The sequence below is a fragment of the Daldinia childiae genome (genome assembly GCF_008694065.1).
Source record: "Daldinia childiae strain JS-1345 chromosome Unknown Scaffold3, whole genome shotgun sequence".
Classification (NCBI taxonomy): domain Eukaryota; kingdom Fungi; phylum Ascomycota; class Sordariomycetes; order Xylariales; family Hypoxylaceae; genus Daldinia; species Daldinia childiae.
Genome location: NW_022984644.1, coordinates 1,219,400 through 1,238,252, shown reverse-complemented (window position 1 = coordinate 1,238,252; position 18,853 = coordinate 1,219,400). Strand labels below are relative to the sequence as shown.

Below are 18,853 nucleotides of genomic sequence, written 5' to 3'. Positions count from 1 at the left end.
TTGTTATAATACTACCTACCTAAAGTATTAACTAGCCAAACTAATTAATTGCTTCAATTCAACTATCTAAATTACATAGGCTTCTTACGACGTCTACCATAAATGAATAGGGGTACCAACAGGAGCGCGGGTACCGCCGTCGTACAGTTCTAGATCTAGATCAACTCCTAGAGCTTGTCTAGCAAGCAGATCTATCATCATAGCGGCGATGTAAACGAGGTCTCTTGTACTAAAAATCAGAGGATCGATTATCTCCCACCCGAATTCCTCATAGCATTCGTCGCTCATAATGAGAACAACTTCGATGATGAATTCTACAACGCGGGCATCACTTCCCTTTGGGTCTACTGCGATCTCCGACTGGAGGTAATCATATGGTTGTGACGCCTCATGCATACTATCGAACACCAGGAGCACCGGCACCATGTCGATCGGTAGGCTGTCAAAGGAGCCGTTTAGTAGTACTGGTTCTAGGTATGTCCTTTGGAAGGCCGACTGTATCTCGCTACTATTTAGAAATCGCAATGTCGTTTCGGGTTGGAAGAGAGATAGCGATTGACCTAGCTGGTCAACCGTTGGTGGATCACCCTCGAGAGATCGTTGTTCAAGATAGGTCATGTCCTCATCGTCCTCATCATCGTTGTCGTCATCGCCGTCATTTTCTTTTGTATCGACCCATCTACGCGTCTGCGTTATATTAATATAGTGTTTTAAAAACAGGTTCATATCCTCTTTTGCTTCAGAAAGCAATTCGCCATAGGTAGGTAAAGAAATCATTTTTATCAACTTACCACGCTTCACTGGGAAGATTATCGGGGGTAAGTATAAGTGCAAGTAAGTCGAGTAGTTTACGAGTTTACGAGTTCACAATGAGGAAACGCCACAAGTAGACTTACGCATATACATATAAATAAGGGTTGGCAATAGGAATACAATAGGAAAATAAAGAAAAGCTTTCTCTTCTTTATCGTAGTAGGAGCATATGGGTTTAAACAATGATTGTTAAGTCTCATAATGATTATCTTGTATTACAATCATGGGTACCTGTTTTGGCACACAATCATTGTAATTGTATACCTAGGTAGAAAACAGTTATTGTGTAGGAGGTGGTTCATACATCACAAAAAGGAAGAGCTCTAATTGGTTAGACTTTGAATGGTTTGGAAAGGTAGAGGAAGGCAATGCAGGTCTAACGGCTACGTACTTGTAGTGGATATGGAGGGGCAATTCCCTTAGACATTTCTAGCCAATCATAGCCGTCGCATTATCGATATTTTTTTTTTCTTTGCGATGCAACTCCGACGCCGGCTTTGTGTAACGAATGCGCCAGGGCAGGAATCGAAGCTATCACCAATATCAACATCTGACCCTCCTTATGCGCTGTTGACGGTGAATCTATAGGAATAACCTCTTTGGAATTATCAATGCCACTTACCGGATACAATTATCCATAATGGCTATGTTTGTATGTTTCTCTACCAACCATCAATGCTCTATAGCTTGACTCTATAGCTTACAGCTTTCCCGTCCAAGCCTCTAAGAAACCTGACTGACAATGGGCCATTTTTAGCGGAGAGTCATCTCTCTCAATGCCTCCGCCCTTGCGATACGGCAGGCCAGAACCTCAATCGCCCGCTCGCGATTACTGTCGATACCTGTTACTCGGTTCCGTACTTATTCCTCGACTAGTCCCCGACGGCAACAGGCCTTCCAGTCGCAAATTGATAGCACCCTCAATTCTTCCACCCTCCAGTCCTCTCTGAACTCCACCGCACCGACCAACCCACAGACACTTACCGAGAAGATTGTACAACTTCACGCAGATGGCCTCCGTGAAGGAAGAAAAGTCAGAGCTGGAGATTATATTACGCTGCGGTTGGTCTAAGCCCGGTCCGGATATCAAGAAGTCGAGCTAATATCATTCTGCAAAAGGCCTCACAAGAGCATGACCCACGATAACTCCTGGCCTGTAATTACCAAGTAATAATACTTCATTGACTCATTGTAATAATGACACGCTAACTAAGCCATGTAGGTATATGGAAATGGGCGCCACCAGGGTCAACGATAATCGCCAGGTTGTCATGACGTATGTTACCTTACCTTCTAATCCAGTTCATAGTCCTTGTCTAATTATTCGCAGACTTGACCATGATGTACAGAACGACTCCGAACAAAATTTACGCAAATACCGCCTAATCGAGGAGTTCGCCAAAAAGCAGGGCATAGATTTTTGTATGCTGGCACTACCGGGACTTCCCCTCCCAAAGACATTTGAAGCATGTTAAACTAACTTAGTAGATCCCGCTAAACACGGGATCGGACACCAAATTATGATTGAAGAAGGCTACGCCTGGCCAGGAACCGTCGCCGTTGCTAGCGACAGTCACTCCAACATGTACGGCGGTATCTCGTGTCTTGGCACGGCCATCGTCCGCTCAGACGCCGCAAGTGTCCTGGCGACCTCTACAGTATTCTGGCAGGTTCCACCGATTGCGAAAATCACATTCACGGGCGTCCTACCTCCGGGAGTCACGGGAAAAGACACGATTATTGCCCTATGTGCTATGCTCAAATCTGATGTGCTTAACATGTGCGTAGAGTTCACCGGATCTAAGCAGACTCTAGCAAGCATCCCCATTTCCGAACGCTTGACAATCGCCAACATGACAACCGAATGGGGAGCACTATCAGGTAATTACCTTCTTCTCCCGCAACTCCTCTCAGTTACTAATACATATGGGTAGGACTCTTCCCTATGGACGATATGCTTATCTCATGGTACCGCGCCAGAGCCACAATCGCAGCTATGTCTGATAGTCCCACTAAGGATCGTATAAATCACAAGCGGATTGATGAGCTTTTGGAAAACCCTCTAGTTGCTGACCCTGGTGCTACATATGCCAAGGAATTTTATCTTAACCTGTAAGAAAAAAAACGTTAACTACCCCATATATCATTAATAGATGTTATTCTAACAAGGCGTAGATCCACCCTTTCGCCCTTCGTTGCTGGTCCCAACTCTGTCAAAGTTGCTACCCCTGTTAAGAAGCTTGAGGCTCAGGATATTGCTATAGATAAGGCATATCTTTTGAGTTGCACTAACGGCAGGAGTACGGATTTTGCTGCTGCTGCTCGTGTCTTCCGCGAGGCCGGCAAAGATGGCAAGCCTGCTAAGGTCCATCCGCGCGTTCAAGTTATATCTTGCACCTGCATCTCTGGCTGAACAGCAGATGGCGGAAGAAGCCGGGGACTGGCAGATCCTTGAACAGTCTGGAGCTGAGTTACTCCCGGCCGGGTGTGGCCCTTGTATAGGCTTAGGCCGTGTATGTAGTAGATATTATATGTTCCAGAATTCTTCGTTCAGTGCTAATCTTCGATACAGGGCTTACTTAACGATGGCGAGGTAGGCATATCGGCGAGTAACAGAAACTATAAAGGGCGCATGGGTAACTCAACTCTATGTTTCCAGCTTTATGCACAGCACTAACTTACTATTTCAAGGTGACCCCAAGGCACTATGTTATCTCGCCAGCCCTGAGGTAGTCGCAGCCAGTGCCATTCAGGGTAAGATTGCTAGCCCTGGATGGTACCTGAAGCCCGAAGGTGTTGAGAAGGTTATCTTTGGTGAAGGGACCGGTGACTTTGTTGCCGACAAAGCTCGCTCCATTGGAGATGCTTTTGACCAAATCATTGGTGAGATGGAGAACATGATTGGCGCTGCTGAAGGAGCCTCTGAGGAATCAGCCAGCCCAGTGGCCACCGAAGACGAGACTTTGACAGACGTCCTCCCGGGCTTCCCCGAAAGGATTGAGGGCGAGATTGTTTTCTGTTAGTAGCTGTTACATACGCTTACAGGGTCTTTTACTAACTGCGGCAGGCGACAATGACAACATCAATACCGACGGTATCTACCCCGGACGTTATACCTACCAAGATGGCCTGACCACAGAGCAAATGGCCGAGGTCTGCATGGAGAACTATGATACTGAGTTCCGCAAGGTTGTTAAACCAAATGATGTGCTGGTGACCGGATTCAACTTTGGTTGCGGTTCTTCTCGTGAACAGGCTGCCACTTCTATCCTAGCCAATAAGATCCCTCTCGTCGTTGCTGGTAGCTTCGGTAACATCTTCAGCCGCAACAGTGAGTATCCCTTGAGATCCTTTTACTTTTCCTCGTGATATCAAAAAGCTAATGGAAATATTTCAGGCATCAACAACGCTCTTCTTGGAATTGAAATCCCGAAACTGGTCGAGCGGCTTCGTGAAGCGTACAAGGACGACGCGGAGAAGCCCTTGACTCGCCGTACAGGCTGGAAGCTACTTTGGGACGTTCGTCGCTCCAAAGTTGTCATCACAGAGCAGGATGGCACCTCCTGGGAGCAAAAGGTTGGTGAGATGCCTCCCAGCGTTCAAGAAATCGTCGCCAAGGGAGGTGTGGTAAAGTGGGTGCAATCTAAGATGCAGGGTTAAAATGTGCTTGAGAAGAACGAATGCAAACTACGGAGCTGGCACATTTGCGAACAACTGGCGTCATGATTCGCCTGAGTCTATAGAGTATGTTAAGATGTATATAATGGGGTTAGGATTGGGCGGTAGTTACGATACCGTTTTAAGAACTGGGTATTAGAAAAAAGGGGTTACTAATATGGCGCTGGGCAAGGCCGTACAGACTAAGACACCCATATGGAGTGGTCCGACTTGCGGTATAAAATAGACAACCCTTGCTCTGCATGCCCCGCAAGCAGCAGGGTGGCAGGGTGCAGAGCTGGGATAGCCGATCGAACTGAAAGGAGGAGGGAAGAAAGAAAGAAGAGGAAGAGAAAATTCGACAGTACAAGCCGATAGAGGAGAATAGAGATCGGTTTATTTGCATGCGCCCTAGGTGATGGAGGGGACACAGGAGTTGGATGGGACAATTTAAGAAAAATACATTAGCAATATACACCAAATGCTGTGTGTCAGCTCTATACCCAATATAAACAAGTACCACAATACAGTTATTAATACCATATATTAAAGTGTGAAGCTAATCAAGAGGGTCTTATCGTTGAGTTATTTTTTCCGCCTCTTTTGAATACACCAATGGCGCCATTCTGATAAGTTAGCACTCATATGTTGGTCTCGTTGGTATTAGGCAGTATCAGCTGTATAGAGATAATAATATACCAGCAATACTGCTACCTCTATGTCGGTAACGATGGTAAATAGAATAGATATAAGATCAAATGATTTAGAAGAGAATATAGGTACTTACGGCCTCAGTGTACAATCCTCTACATACTGCCCATGAGATCTCTCGTCCTGCTTAACAGCAGCATTTACGAGCGTACACGCGCCTATATCTGACGAACGGCCGAAAGAGCGTATAAATATAGCAGTGAACGTACCATGCTCACGGGCGAGCTCCAAGCCGTAGCAAAGGCCTGGGCTAGCACAATTTATGATAGCCAGCGACGGCGACACACGCTTAGCTATTTCAGCCACGAAAAGCTGCCCTAGAAGCTTAGTAGTAGCGTAGCGTTCATTTCTATTCCATGTTTCCTTGATATCAAATGCCTCTAACATTGGTTCCTCATTCTTTTCGTCGAATCTAGCCCAGGCGGCCATGTCGGATGACACGACTACGATACGCCCTGGGGAAGTATGCGAGGGTTTAGTAGTGGATTTTGTTTTCTTGAAGATGCGAAGCAGAAGAAGTAACAGGAGGACTGTTGAAAAGTAGTTAACCTGCAGATCTTCCTCGTGACCTGTCGTCGGGTTCAGAGTAAAAGAGCCTCTATTCACTCCCGCATTGAGGATAGCAATGTCAAGTCGGGGGCTAAGATCATCGGCCCGTTGCGCAAAAGCTGTAACAGACTCGTAGGACGCATAGTCTAGCTTCCAAACCTCGATAGTCTGATTAGGCTCGAGCGCTTTCGCGGCGGTTAGAGTCTTGCGAGCGGCCTCGCCTTTGACCTCGTCGCGAACTACGATGATGAGCTTGCTGAGGCCAAGATCAAGGAGCTGTCGCACGCATTCCAAGCCGATACCACTATTAGCCTCTGTTACAACGGCAGTCTTGCCGCTAAGGTCGACATCGTGTCGCGAAACCTCTGGTGGAGCTCCGAAGAACTGACGGCGAAGGAACTGGAGTTTGCTAGCCTCCTTTTCAGGGGTGATATCGAATGAGACTGCTTGTGTCATTCTTGACTACATAGAAGTAATGTTCGCCAATAAAATGCTATAATACTTGGACTATTGAAAACTACTTATTATTATCATTACCATCATCATCGCTCATGATGAAGTTTAAGAGGGGTAAGGAAACGTAGCAAGGGAGAATTCACCCGCATTATTGTGTAGTACAAAGCGCCATTCGATCTAGAAATAAATATCTTGGATTAGAGGATTTAAGAGGCTTAAGTCGCTTTGTTAAGAGCTTAGCTCTAGGAGCGGGAATGGAATTTAGTAAAGTTAGTTTCATCAGTAGAGTGTAAAGATAACATCTTTCAACCCATATAGGTACCTACTCTGGCTAATTTAAACTTATGGTCAGGTACCTAACTTCTCTATAACACAACATTGCTTTGAAGAGAGCGAGTGGAACTAAAGCTACCTAGGTGTTGGTTGGTAAAAAGGGGCTAGCCCTATTGCTTTAGTGACTTCCCCCCCTCTCCGCCTAAAGGGGGAGGGGGGTAACAAGATTGAACAGAATAACTGTTTATTAGTCTTGATACCCGCCGAACGGATGAGGGGAGATAATTGACGAAGCTTTCTCAGTTTTAGCTCTTCAGATGTATCAACGCCTCCTGAATATTTACGTATAGAAAATATAGAAAATACATTACTGAAACCCCAGGGCTGTAGTTTCTAAAACATACAAGCTATAGTCACGTAGTTGTTTAAAAGAGCCTTATATTTTACAACCGACAATTTAGCTTTATGACCCTCTATCTAGTTTTATGGCAGTGGTAAGTTTACCACACCTGTCATAAAGTTGTAAGATACTCTAATTCTAAATGATGTAGAAATAAATGACTTCCCCTTAAATTAAGAATTGGATGCCTATCATGTGAGTATCAGGTTAATCAGGAAGCACAAACCGAATTTGTCAAGTATATTGCCCTAGATGTCTGAATTACTCTTGATTAACATCATATAACCCATATTGAACGGCTATTATAATACACTTGACAAGACTCCCGTCTCTACGTTGGCGTGGCTCTTTACTTTGGCTGGAACTGAATTTACCTAAGCACACCGTATAATAGTCAGGGGAAAGATGTTATCATTAATATATTATGGGATAACTACTTCAGGTCAGAACGGAGAAACAGGTAAGAAATGATACAAGAAACACTAGAGACTAAATGAATATCATTGGGGACTTTTACGAAAATATCAAGAACAAGGCGGGAAGACTTAGAGAGTCGAGACACGTAGCAAGGACAGATAAGTATGAGCATTGAGTACTTGATAACTCTGGTAAAAAGTAAATTTAGTTAACGCACTAAGAATGATATACATATATTGAATCGGGTTACTAATGCTGTTACGAGGTAGAGTAAGAGGCATGGAAATAATTTCGTTACTCCGCGAGGAACTTTAAGCCAGCTATGGGAGCTTACGGCTATGCATACCGGAATTGTTCTTTGTTCTAGATGTCTCATCTAGAGTCCTGACAGATACAACTAGGAGCGGGTTTTCAGGGGTCGAATCTGATATAGGTAAATGGGTATGGCTTCATTTAAGCGACTTGAAAATTAATCTAATGTTATTAGGGACATGCATTACATCAATGGGAGTATTAAGAAGGAATAGTATATTCCTCAATAATCAAAATTTCCTCCCTTCTCCTAACCTCACGGTTTGAATTCGATACTTCTGCATGTCCTTTAATTCAGCTTGAGTTATTTACCAACGTATCGTTATTGTAGAGCATTTTCCGCACATTGATTCTATACTTCTATCGTCATCGATCTATGATTGATCGTTGCTTAATGGCTATTACGCAAGATGACTTTTGGCTTATGTATATGTCGCACAACCTGCCTTTACCCTGACCGCCCATCTTTCTCGGCACCAGATAAGCTGCCCAATCGTTGAGACAAAACGGTCTCTTTATGAGATGTCGTGTATCCTATGAGTCACACTGGTTGTAAGGGCCCGGCTCGAAGTCTAGACGAGGGCCAGTGACTTCTGTTCGCAGCGGGATTGATGCAATACTTATTGCAGGGGTTATCAGCACTGCATGACAGCACACCAATTTCGGAATTAATGGGGCTATGCCGATCTATCAGGTCGAATGAGGCCGTACAAACGGACCGTAATCTCTAATATCACTTCAACCCGAGCGAACAAACCCGTATCTAAATTCCGGGGGGAATCTGAGCCGACTGCGAGTAAGCACCTCCGCGGCATCCACTCTATGGCTTGGGGGAACTATGGAGATGAAGGTAGCAGTGCCAGCGCGGGTAGCGGGTCGGTCCGGTAGTACTAGTATCCCCATGGGGATTAGTTAGTCCTGGATCGTACAATGGCCTCAAACGATGTTGTCCCATATTCACTTCTGATCACAGGCGTAAGATTCTGATTCCTCGATGGTTGTGGGGAAGATCGAGGGGCAACTTGGGCCTAAGGGAGTCTACGTGTCAGACTCTCTAGCGAGGTTAATACATAGACATGTTGTGAGGCCCAATTCTCACCCTCCAATAAGATGTTACATCTTGAGGCGCAATATGCAGGCTGGCTTCCTGCAAAAGACGAAGTGGCGCGGTTGCTTCGGTTCGCAATCTGCACGTGGGTAGTCCGGGCAGCATCCAGCCAATTGGTGATCTAATGAGGCTGAAGCTCGTTTGTTAGTTATTACGTAGTTGACAAGTTGTGTACTATATAGATTGTGAGTAAAAGCGACGACTCGGAAGGTTATTATCGATATATCTCTGTTAATATACAGAGGGCAGACCTGAGATTGGTGATTGGATCGCCTTGGCTTGCACATAAGATAAATATGACTCTTCTAAAAGCCAGCCATAGTGACTCGTAAGCTGGTTGACTTTGGGATGCCTATGGCCTACAGCAATAGTGGGCTGACAAGTTTTGCTGTCAAAGAGACGTATCATTTTTTTGAAGCATCTCAAAGGCTACATGTATGTTTTTTCGTATCCACCAGCTTTCACTAATAAATAAAAGTGATGATTGGTTAAGTACTGTGATAGGGCTCGGATGACATTCCTGTTATTCTCTTAACCGAATCATACCTAGGTACATTGCGGTGATCCCTGTTTGAGAGAGAAAAAAAAAGTAAACCGAGATAGTTTAGCGGTGTAAACGGGAAACAAAACAAGGATACCCGCAATCATCTGACTACTGTAAATATTGTCTATTCTCTTAGTTATACCCTTATTATATTTATGGAATATTCACTTCTTATGAGATAGTTGAAGGGATATATGAGCAAGTGTTAGATATCAAGAAGGTTGCAGAGGCAAGTATTTTAACAAATATTTTTTTTTTTTGGTCGGTGCGGGTGACGTTTTGTTTATGCAAGACGCACAGTTGTAGGGCAAGAAAAGACAGGGGGATAGGTTCAGACAGGGGTAGCATGCAGCTCCGATCCGCGTGCGCGGGTCCTCGAAACGCCAAATTGGGTCTTAAACGGTTTAGCTGCCCGATCGGGGGTTCAATTATCTAGATGCCGAGTATCTTGAATACGTATTTAATGCGTATTGTATGTATAAACCCGTAGTTGGAACGTATAATTACCTATACATACAGAACGTACTTAATATATGAACAAGCCAACTACACACACCGCTTTTAAGGGAAAGAAGAAGAATCGCAAAGAAAGAGTAACCGTTTGACAAGGGAAATTTAATTTTATAAAATTATATTAGCTTGTTAGGTTAGAAATTGTGTATGTATCTGTTTCTAGTACGGTGGTAACATGTATCCTGTATGACAACTTCGATTTTACGTGAGCCCTTGTAAGTTGACTTATATGCACACATATGGGCCTATGTTAGGTACATACTTACATATCTTTAATGGGCCCTTAGTGTTGGCAAGCTAACGAGCTAGGCTTTATTTTACACTCCCCTTTCCAAGATTCTATAATGCTTCCCTTAGATTTCGTCTTTGTTATTTTCAGCCTAAGTCACTGGTAGACCCCTCTCTTCTCCTCTAGCCCTATAGAAAAGGAACCCCTTAGTGGTTTTTATTTCCCTCCCTTCTTTATTTAGGCATAGAGCTTCTAGGATTATCTATCAGAGTTAGACGCTATTCATATCGCCCCATATCGGAGCTTGACCTGCTTCACCCCACAACGGTAGACCCAGCAGGTAAATTCAATCTCATCTCTAATCGCTATCGTCTCTGGTATGTGATCATCTTAACCTACCTGTGAATCGGTACTTCACTGTGTTAGTTTCAGGTCCCCTACAACTGCCCAGCTTTTGTTATTCTAGCATCAAACACAACCAAACAGCTTTCACAATCAAACTCTCCCACCTTACTTGTCCTGATGACAATCGTGTTATAGAAAGGGCCTCGCCTTCTTGCTACACCAAGGCACACATACTTCCTTATATAGCACTATTAATATCACCTCACATCCTCTCTCTCGCTCATAACCTATTAAAATCAGCATCTTTCAGCATCTCATACTCTTACAGATATACCTTAACGCGTATCAAATAGACATCCGTGTTGTCTATGACCTAGTATACCTATCTATCTAGGTATCTACCTCTGCATACTTTCAGGTGAGAATCTTTCCTAACTCCATCAATGGTCGTCAGCGCCCATCTAACCCTATAATTGCCTTTATAGCCATCAATTATCGATATTTAACCACCTCTGGGAACTGCTTTAGCATTTAAACCATTCCTGAGCTTCATATCTTCTAAGTTTAGTTACATACCTTGGGTATAGCTTCTCCTAGTCACTCTTTCTCAATCCTTTCACAATAGCCAATATGGCAGACCGCGGCAGAGGCAATCGTGGTCGTGGCGATCGTGGTGGAGGACGAGGTGGCCCTCGTGGCGGACGTGGTGGTGGGAGTGCCACCTTTTCTGGATTTGACCAGGGAGGTGGTGACTACCGCGGCGGACGCGGCGGTGGACGTGGCGGCGGTGATTATCGTGGAGGTCGAGGAGGAGACTTCCGCGGAGATCGTGGTGGTGGGCGAGGCGGAGGAGACTTTCGTGGTGGGCGGGGTGGTGGTGACTTTCGCGGTGGTGGACGAGGTGGCGGTGATTTCCGTGGCGGACGAGGAGGACGAGGTGGCCGAGGCGGTCGAGGAGGATTCGTTGGTGAGGGCGAAGTATACAAGTAAGTTTCGGTCCGGTTTTCATACGCTTTGACTCTAACGTAACTATAGGTCGAATAATACACCTCAGCCAGACCCAAGCATTACTCAGCTCGAGAACAAGATCCTCGATGACTTTGGAATGGCGGCTAAAATGTCAGCCTTGAAGTTATCATCTAGCAAGAGCAAAAAGCCTTCTGCAGAAGAACGGATGCCCCTCCGACCGGCTTTTGGTACAAAGGGCACAGAAGTCACCCTTTGGGCCAACTATTTCGCATTGGACGTCCAAAAGACGCCGTCACTATACAAATATACCCTGGAAGTGACATTAGATAAGGAAACTAGCCTTAAGAAGGACGACCCCTCATCAGAAGCGAAACCAGGCGCAAAGAAACCTGGTAAGAAGGGTGACGGCCCGATAGAAGCGAAAGGGATGAAGCTCCAAGCTATCGTCAAGTTAGCTCTTGATCGGATCGCTAAAGGAATTCCTTGTGCAACCGAGTTCAAGAGTCAAGTTGTCTCCCTCAAACAGCTACCACTACCCAAGGATCAAGTAGTCAAGGTTCCTTATACCGACGAAGGCAAGAATGATGTTTACGACGTCAAGTTTTCTAGTGCACCTGACGTTGACATGGACCAGTTGAGAGCGTATGCCCGATCCATGCAGGATAATACTGGAGATACATCGTTCCCGAAATTTATAGAGGCCATCGATGCAATTAGCATAATCACTGGATACCAAGCCCGCTCCAACGATCAAATTGCGTCTAGGCCGAAGTCGACATTTCCCTCTTAATCTCCCCTCTGAAATTCACCAGCTGGGTTACCCAGACAACAACACGGTCATTCGTGGATACTTCCAAAGTGCTCGACTAACCACGGGTCGTATCCTACTAAACGCCAATGTGTCTCACGGCGTATTCCGTACGAGTGGAAACGTGGCCGACTTGATGAAGAGTTATGGTACTAATGCTCCATACCAGCTCAACAAGTTCTTAGCAGGTCTACGTTGCAACTGTAGAATTCTTCCTGAAAAGACAGTTCCGGGCTCCAAAGGGGGTCAGAAATCAGGGGGAACAATGAGGAAGCAGATCGCTGGCCTTGCTATGCCTAATGATGGCAAGGGTCAGAAAAATAAGCCGCTGGTGAAGCGTGCTGGTGGTGGCCCTACAGAGGTCTCCTTTTTCCTCTCAGGTTCTGCTCCCCAGGGTCTGAAGGAAGATGCTTACTGCACAGTCGCAGACTATTATCTCAAAAGTTCGTATTGTCTTGTTTTCAGTCGAGCTCGATGCTAATCATTGCACAGAATACGGCTACAGAGTAGACCCTAACCTGCCTGTCGTCAAATTTGGCACAGCTAGACCGATCTACATGCCTGCGGAGTTGCTCGTAGTTATACCGGGACAGCCTCTCAAGCGCAAGACAACAGGTGATGAAACAGCCAAGATGATCTTGTTTGCTTGTCGGTCGCCTTGGGCTAATGCGACGTCGATCATGAATGAGGGTCGTAAGTGCCTAGGACTGGATAACAATAAGGCACTTGTAGGTGTTTACCTTTATATCTCATGCTATATGAACCTTGCTAATCATTATACAGACGGATTTCAAAGTTACCGCTGGTAAGGAGCTGCTGGCGGTGAAGGGACGCGAGCTAACGCCACCTATTATTGCCTATCTGAACCCCCAGAACAGGCCGCAAAATGCCTTTGTCAATGAAGGCAGTTGGAACATGCAGAATGTGAAAGTCGTCAAACCCGGTCGACCAATTAACAAGTGGACGTGGATTAATGTCGACTTCTTCCAGAATAACACTCCGGAAGACCTTCGTGATGCCATGAAAGCCTTTGTTCAGTTTATGATAAAGTCGGGTATCAACATAGCCAATGCTCCAATACCGTCGGCGAACAATACAGTCCTCTGCTCGAAAAACGAGCCTCCTATTGTTCGCTTGAGGGAGAGATTTAGCCAGTTCAAGAACAATCCCCCTCAATTCGTGTTTGTCGTCCTTCCCGGCAAGAAGACCGACAAAGAGATATATAAGGTCGTAAAGCTGTTGGGCGATGTTGAATTCGGGTACCACACCGTGTGTGTTCTTCGATCCAACATTGTCAAATGCAATCCACAATTTTTTGCGAACGTCGGTCTGAAGGTCAACTTGAAGATGGGTGGTATTAACCACAAGTTGAAGGATGATGTCCCTATTATCAAAAATGGTAAGACAATGGTTCTAGGGTACGATGTCACCCATCCGACGAACCTAGCAGGTGGCTCAGATGGTCTTCCAAGTTTGGTTGGAATGGTATCGAGCATAGACCGAGATCTAGCCCAGTGGCCTGCTGCGGCTTGGTCTCAGACGGGAAAGGTCGAGATGCTGAACGAAACATTGAAGGAGAAGTTTGCTTCGCGCCTGGATTTATGGAGGTCTAACAACAACAAGGCCTTGCCGGAGAACATTATAATATTCCGAGATGGTGTCTCCGAAGGCCAGTTCACACAGGTATTGGATAAAGAGCTTCCGTACATTCGACAAGCGTGCGCGCAAAAATACCCAGCAAACCAGCAACCGAAGATATCAATTGTAGTATCAGTGAAGAGACACCATACGCGCTTCTACCCTACGGATCCTGAGCATATGACAAAATCCCGAAATATCAAGAGCGGAACAGTAGTAGACCGAGGAGTCACTCAGGCTACAGTATGGGATTTCTTCCTAACCGCCCACCAGGCCCTACAAGGTAATTATCTCTATCCTCTATGATGCCACTACACGTTTCGCTAACCTCTTGATTCTATATAGGCACAGCTAGACCAGCCCATTATACTGTCCTACTAAGACGAAGTCTTCCGCCCGACCCTCGGATCGGAAGCTGCTAATGGTCTCGAGGCCTTGACCCACGAGATGTGTTACCTCTTCGGCCGAGCAACCAAGGCCGTTAGCATCTGTCCACCAGCATACTATGCCGACATCGTGTGTACTCGACAACGATTATACCTCGATGATTACTTCGAGCGTGCCGAGACGCAGTCCACAACCAGCACCCAGACCACAGTGGTGGCCCCAGATATCCACCGAAACTTAGAAAACACTATGTACTACATCTAAGGTACAGCACGGCGTTGATTTTATCTGATTTAATTTCTGCGGTGTATTGATGGCTCAATGGCGCTTGTTTTTAAGAAAAAGATTCCGGGTTAATATACCCGTGTGCAGGAAGCATTACTTGCGAGTGACGTTGATGTCTAAAAATTGACCCTGAGTTCGGTCTCATGGTCACTGATGGCAACTAAACGTAGCGTTATAGCGCATGTTTATGGATTCTGTTTGGTCGTTAGGTGAAGCATTGAATTATATGAAGCGATGTTTTTTACTCGTCTTGATCTTCATGTCATTGACTTATGTGGAATTGTGATTATCATTATGAGCATGTAGACGACTGCGGTACTGATACTAACAACGAACAAGCAAAACATTAGATCCAGACAACGAATTCATAAACAGCTTTTCATCTTATCCTCCTACCTGTGGCGAAACCCAAGCCTACATCAAACATACAGTACGTCTAACTATCTCAAAATCCTACCTAGGTACCTTCCAGATACATACCAGCCCAGCGAACACCCACCCGCCTCCTTAAGGATATCCCCGTCGACGTTTCTGCAACTTCGACGCAGCACATAACTCGCCCGCGCCCTCATAATACGTATCAAACTCAGCAGCCGGCGTGCACGCCCTCCAGATCTCGCCTGCGGCCGTAGCCGTGTTGCCATCGCCCTTCTTCTCGATCTTCTTCCACTGGAGGCCCAGCGCGGCGAGAAACGCAACGGTCGCCGCGGCTGCGGAGATGTAATACGTGTGCCGCAGGCCGCGCATGTAAGCGCCCAGCACGGCGTCGAGCATGCGCTCTTGGCCGATCGATGCTAGGACCTGTCGGACTTGGGACGCGCCGCTGTGCGTGAAGAGTCCGGGGTCGAGGTGTGGCGCGTCGCGGGCTAGGCCGTTGATGAGGCCGTTTTGGAAGACGGTTTGGGCGACGGCGATGAAGAGGGCGCCGCCGAGAGACTGTTTTTGGTTATTCTTTAGTTTGAAGATGGATTGATGTTGTTGTTGTTGGATGCGACGAACCTGGAAGAATTGCACGCACGATGTAGCCTGCGGGACCAGCTCTCTCGAAACTACGTTCTGCACTACGATGACGCTGGCCTGAAATCCGACGCCTACGCCCAACCCGTCGAGGACCTGGTACCCAAACCAGTTGGCAAAGGGGGTATGCAGATCCAAGGTCGTGATTAGTCCCGCGCCGACGGCTACCATGGCAATCTCGACTAAGATAAATGGGTTATAGTAGCCGGTGGCGGTGATAAGAGCACCTGAGATGATCGAGCTGATGACTACGGATATAAGGAGGGGTAAGAGTTTGATGCCTGCCTTGACGGCGCTGTCTCCCTGTATAGCTTGAAAGTAGAGGGCTGCTGTAGGTCAGATATCCATGTTACACGTCGTCGGATGGCTGGAATAGTAAGAGTATACTAACAAAGATAATAGATTAGGGGGAAGAACGAGGCCCCGAAGAAGGCGGCAAACTGTTACATCCCAAATCAGCAATTGCCCTTTCGGAATGTTTCACGGGTGGTTTTGGTCTTGGGTGGCTGTTGGGCCTAACTGTGAATAGTTCCACGAAGCACAGGCAAATTCGGGGTTGTACTTACCAGCATAGCGCATAGCAAGTTTCTATCCTTGAAGAACCTCGGAGGCAATAAGCCCTTGTCCTGCTGGTAATGCTCGATGCCAATAAAGACCAGGGCCATGGCACCAGCACCGGCAATAAGCCGATAATACGTCGGTCGCTCCACTACGACATCTAGAGTTAATAGTTGGGATAACACAGGAAGCCTGTTATTGCAATTAAGTTATCAGACATACCGGAAACTGAGAACCTCCCCACTGGAGCGCGAGAAGTAACATAATGATCGCCGGCATCAATACCACAGCCCCTATTAAGTCAAGTTCTAGAACCCGCGTGAGGAAAGATTGACCATCCGGATTGTTAACTCGGGAAATTTTAAGGAAGAAAAATATCACCACCATCGCGAGTCCCCCGATCGGCAGGTTGATGTAGAAGCACCATCTCCAGGTGAGATGGTCCGTGAAAACACCCCCGAGCAGAGGTCCAGCAACGGATGCTATGCCCCACATGCAGCCGAACATACCAAACAGAGAGGTCGTCTCCGAAGAGGCAGAGTGTAGGATAATGACGATTGAGCCGGAGAACAAGCCTGCGCTGCCCATCCCCGCTACGGCTCGTCCGATGATGAAGGCTGTAGAAGAGGGCGCCATGGCCGAGACCAAGCTGCCAAGCTCGAAGAGTGCGATAGCACCTAGGAATGAGTACTTGATGTCAAAGATCCGGTATATTTTGCCGTATAGTGGCTGCAGTGCGGTAGAGGTTAAAAGGTACGAGCTACCGTACCAACCTATATCCCCGACGCTGCCATATTCACTGGTGATGGCGCCCATGCCGGGGCGATAATGGTCTGATCGAGGGCTACAAGGAAGACACCCAGGCAGAGACAGGATAATCAGGTGTATTTTGAGACCTGTTGGGTATTCATTCTCTTCATCATCTTGGATGATATTTTCTCTGGACGATGTTTTGGATGTGTCGACAAGATCGATGTCGTATAGCCCCTTGTCTTCCCAGGACCCGAAATATCGATGGAATTCGTGACGGTATCCGCCGCAGAGATGGACATGTTGAAGCCCCCTCCGGTCGTATTACGAAGTTTGAACCTCTGCTAACTCTCGGGATAAGTAATATTTTTATGTGTTCGAAATATCCAGGCTACCTTCATAGACGATACCTCCACGTAACTCTTAATGTATAACAAGACGGGAAGGTGAATATACCCTACAACCAAGTAGAAATACAATTAGGATAACGAGAATCGATATGACGGAACACGTAACATCAATCACGACGAGACTTTCGCGATACCCAGCGAATTACAAGACAGTGCGGAACATATTCTTCTCCTCAATAGCTACTGGAGAGGGGATGTAGGAAATAGGCTCTATGCATGCTGCAGCTTTCATGCTTATTTGAGTGCCGAAGGGCTTCGATGAGAGCGACATTGAGTGAGAATCATGCTCCTAAGCCAAGGTATCCTTGGAAGGGGCACATAACTCACGACACTCAGGAGGATGATTGGAAATCTGAGTAAATGAGGTTCAAGACTCGACTTGGGATCCCGTCCGAAGTAATCTTGTAAGCTGTCATCGGATGAGAGTACTAATCTATGGTATGATTAAAGTTGGTGTATCGTCATTGACTGCTAGCCATCCAGTTTATTAGAGTTCAAAGACCTGAGTCCGCCCGACCAGTTTAAGATCCGATGGTCCGTAGTAAGGTCGACATTGAAGATACAGTTTATCTAACACCTGTCTTCGTTAGTATAACTCCCGTCGATGTCTCATCATATTCAAACGCCAGATTTAACGTTTAGTTATCCCCAGAATACGGCTCTTCAGAGTCGAGACTCAAATCTAAAGTCCGTAGTCAACATAAACAACTCTCCAAGTGACCGAAAGTCGAACAAATATGGGAGTTTCCAACATCATATAGTTACATATATTCAATACAGCATAAAGTGTATCCCCTACTCAATAAGGTCTTCAGAAGGCCCTATACTCGATAAGATGGGCTGAGCATCAAAGCCTAGGGCGGGTAATATATTGTTAAGTCCCCTAAGCATTCCTTCAATACCAATACCTTTGTATAGCGCCATAAAGTAGAAAGCATTAGGTACGTTTCATGAAGAAAATGAGCAGTTCTGTAGTTATCATACTCTTAAACTATGATCCTACTTATACAAGTAGTAAAAATCAAGAACTAATAGCACTGAGGCTGTTGTATAGAAAAGACGATAAGATGCCTTAGGCACCCCAACTATTCAATGCCGTAGCCACTTAGCTTTATCGTCACCGCTGAATTATCTCCAAGTCCCAGGCTAGCCTCAGTGCTACATGAGAAAGAGACTTCGTAACTAAAGGGAGAGAGTATATGCACTTGCTTTCTCCTCTAGGCTTAGAATTTAAAAATGATTTCCTCTTCAAAAGAAAATACCCAAGTTGTGCGCTTAGCGAAGAGCGCATCGCCACATCAACACAACCGAGATAATATCTCAGTCTAGTCTCCACGTGAAGCCTAACGAGATCGTCGCGATGAACTTTCAATGTTCAGCAAATGTCTTGGCGCTCAATTTTCACGTCCTTTTAACCAGGGTTGATGCATTGCGGCTGTAGGCCAACTCAATGGACCCTTGCTCCGCCAATAAGGCTAGCTGCCCCTTGATATTTCAACGACGAAGAGTATTGGTGAAAAGATATGACTGTGTTCAGGGGTCAATTCAGCTCGGGAGTCGCTGTGACCAATAACTCGGATTCAGCCTAGGCTAAAGCTCGCAAAGCATCATATAGTGGCTTTTTTTTCTCCTCACTCCTCAAAAAACCAAGAAAATCATGGGAAGAGGCGTACATTACCTATTCGTGTTTTTATCGTGTGTCTG

General features: G+C 46.0%; 4 protein-coding genes across 4 annotated transcripts; 2 read left to right on the top strand and 2 right to left on the bottom strand.

The window, feature by feature from the left end:
- Positions 1-1,453: 1,453 nt before the first annotated feature.
- Positions 1,454-4,473, top strand: GL218_03073 (Homoaconitase, mitochondrial; the record flags this gene model as incomplete). Its single annotated transcript, XM_033579618.1, has 13 exons — positions 1,454-1,465; positions 1,571-1,875; positions 1,933-1,980; positions 2,036-2,089; positions 2,144-2,235; positions 2,302-2,694; positions 2,748-2,925; positions 2,989-3,178; positions 3,234-3,326; positions 3,386-3,449; positions 3,505-3,831; positions 3,881-4,144; positions 4,211-4,473. 13 exons carry the CDS (start codon positions 1,454-1,456, stop codon positions 4,471-4,473), a joined length of 2,283 nt encoding a protein of 760 aa, XP_033436589.1.
- A 780-nt stretch (positions 4,474-5,253) lies between these two features.
- GL218_03072 (Retinol dehydrogenase 14) lies at positions 5,254-6,186 on the bottom strand (the record flags this gene model as incomplete). The annotated part of the gene is made up of 1 exon (XM_033579617.1): positions 5,254-6,186. One exon carries the CDS (start codon positions 6,184-6,186, stop codon positions 5,254-5,256), a length of 933 nt encoding a protein of 310 aa, XP_033436588.1.
- Positions 6,187-10,957: 4,771 nt separating this feature from the next.
- Positions 10,958-14,393, top strand: GL218_03071 (Protein argonaute-2; the record flags this gene model as incomplete). The annotated part of the gene is made up of 6 exons (XM_033579616.1): positions 10,958-11,313; positions 11,363-11,938; positions 12,069-12,547; positions 12,597-12,832; positions 12,888-14,025; positions 14,125-14,393. The coding sequence occupies 6 exons, from the start codon at positions 10,958-10,960 to the stop codon at positions 14,391-14,393; spliced, it is 3,054 nt and encodes a 1,017-aa protein (XP_033436587.1).
- A 528-nt stretch (positions 14,394-14,921) lies between these two features.
- On the bottom strand, positions 14,922-16,805 carry GL218_03070 (putative HC-toxin efflux carrier TOXA; the record flags this gene model as incomplete). The annotated part of the gene is made up of 6 exons (XM_033579615.1): positions 14,922-15,350; positions 15,414-15,757; positions 15,823-15,871; positions 15,998-16,140; positions 16,212-16,282; positions 16,414-16,805. 6 exons carry the CDS (start codon positions 16,803-16,805, stop codon positions 14,922-14,924), a joined length of 1,428 nt encoding a protein of 475 aa, XP_033436586.1.
- Between the last annotated feature and the right edge of the window lie 2,048 nt (positions 16,806-18,853).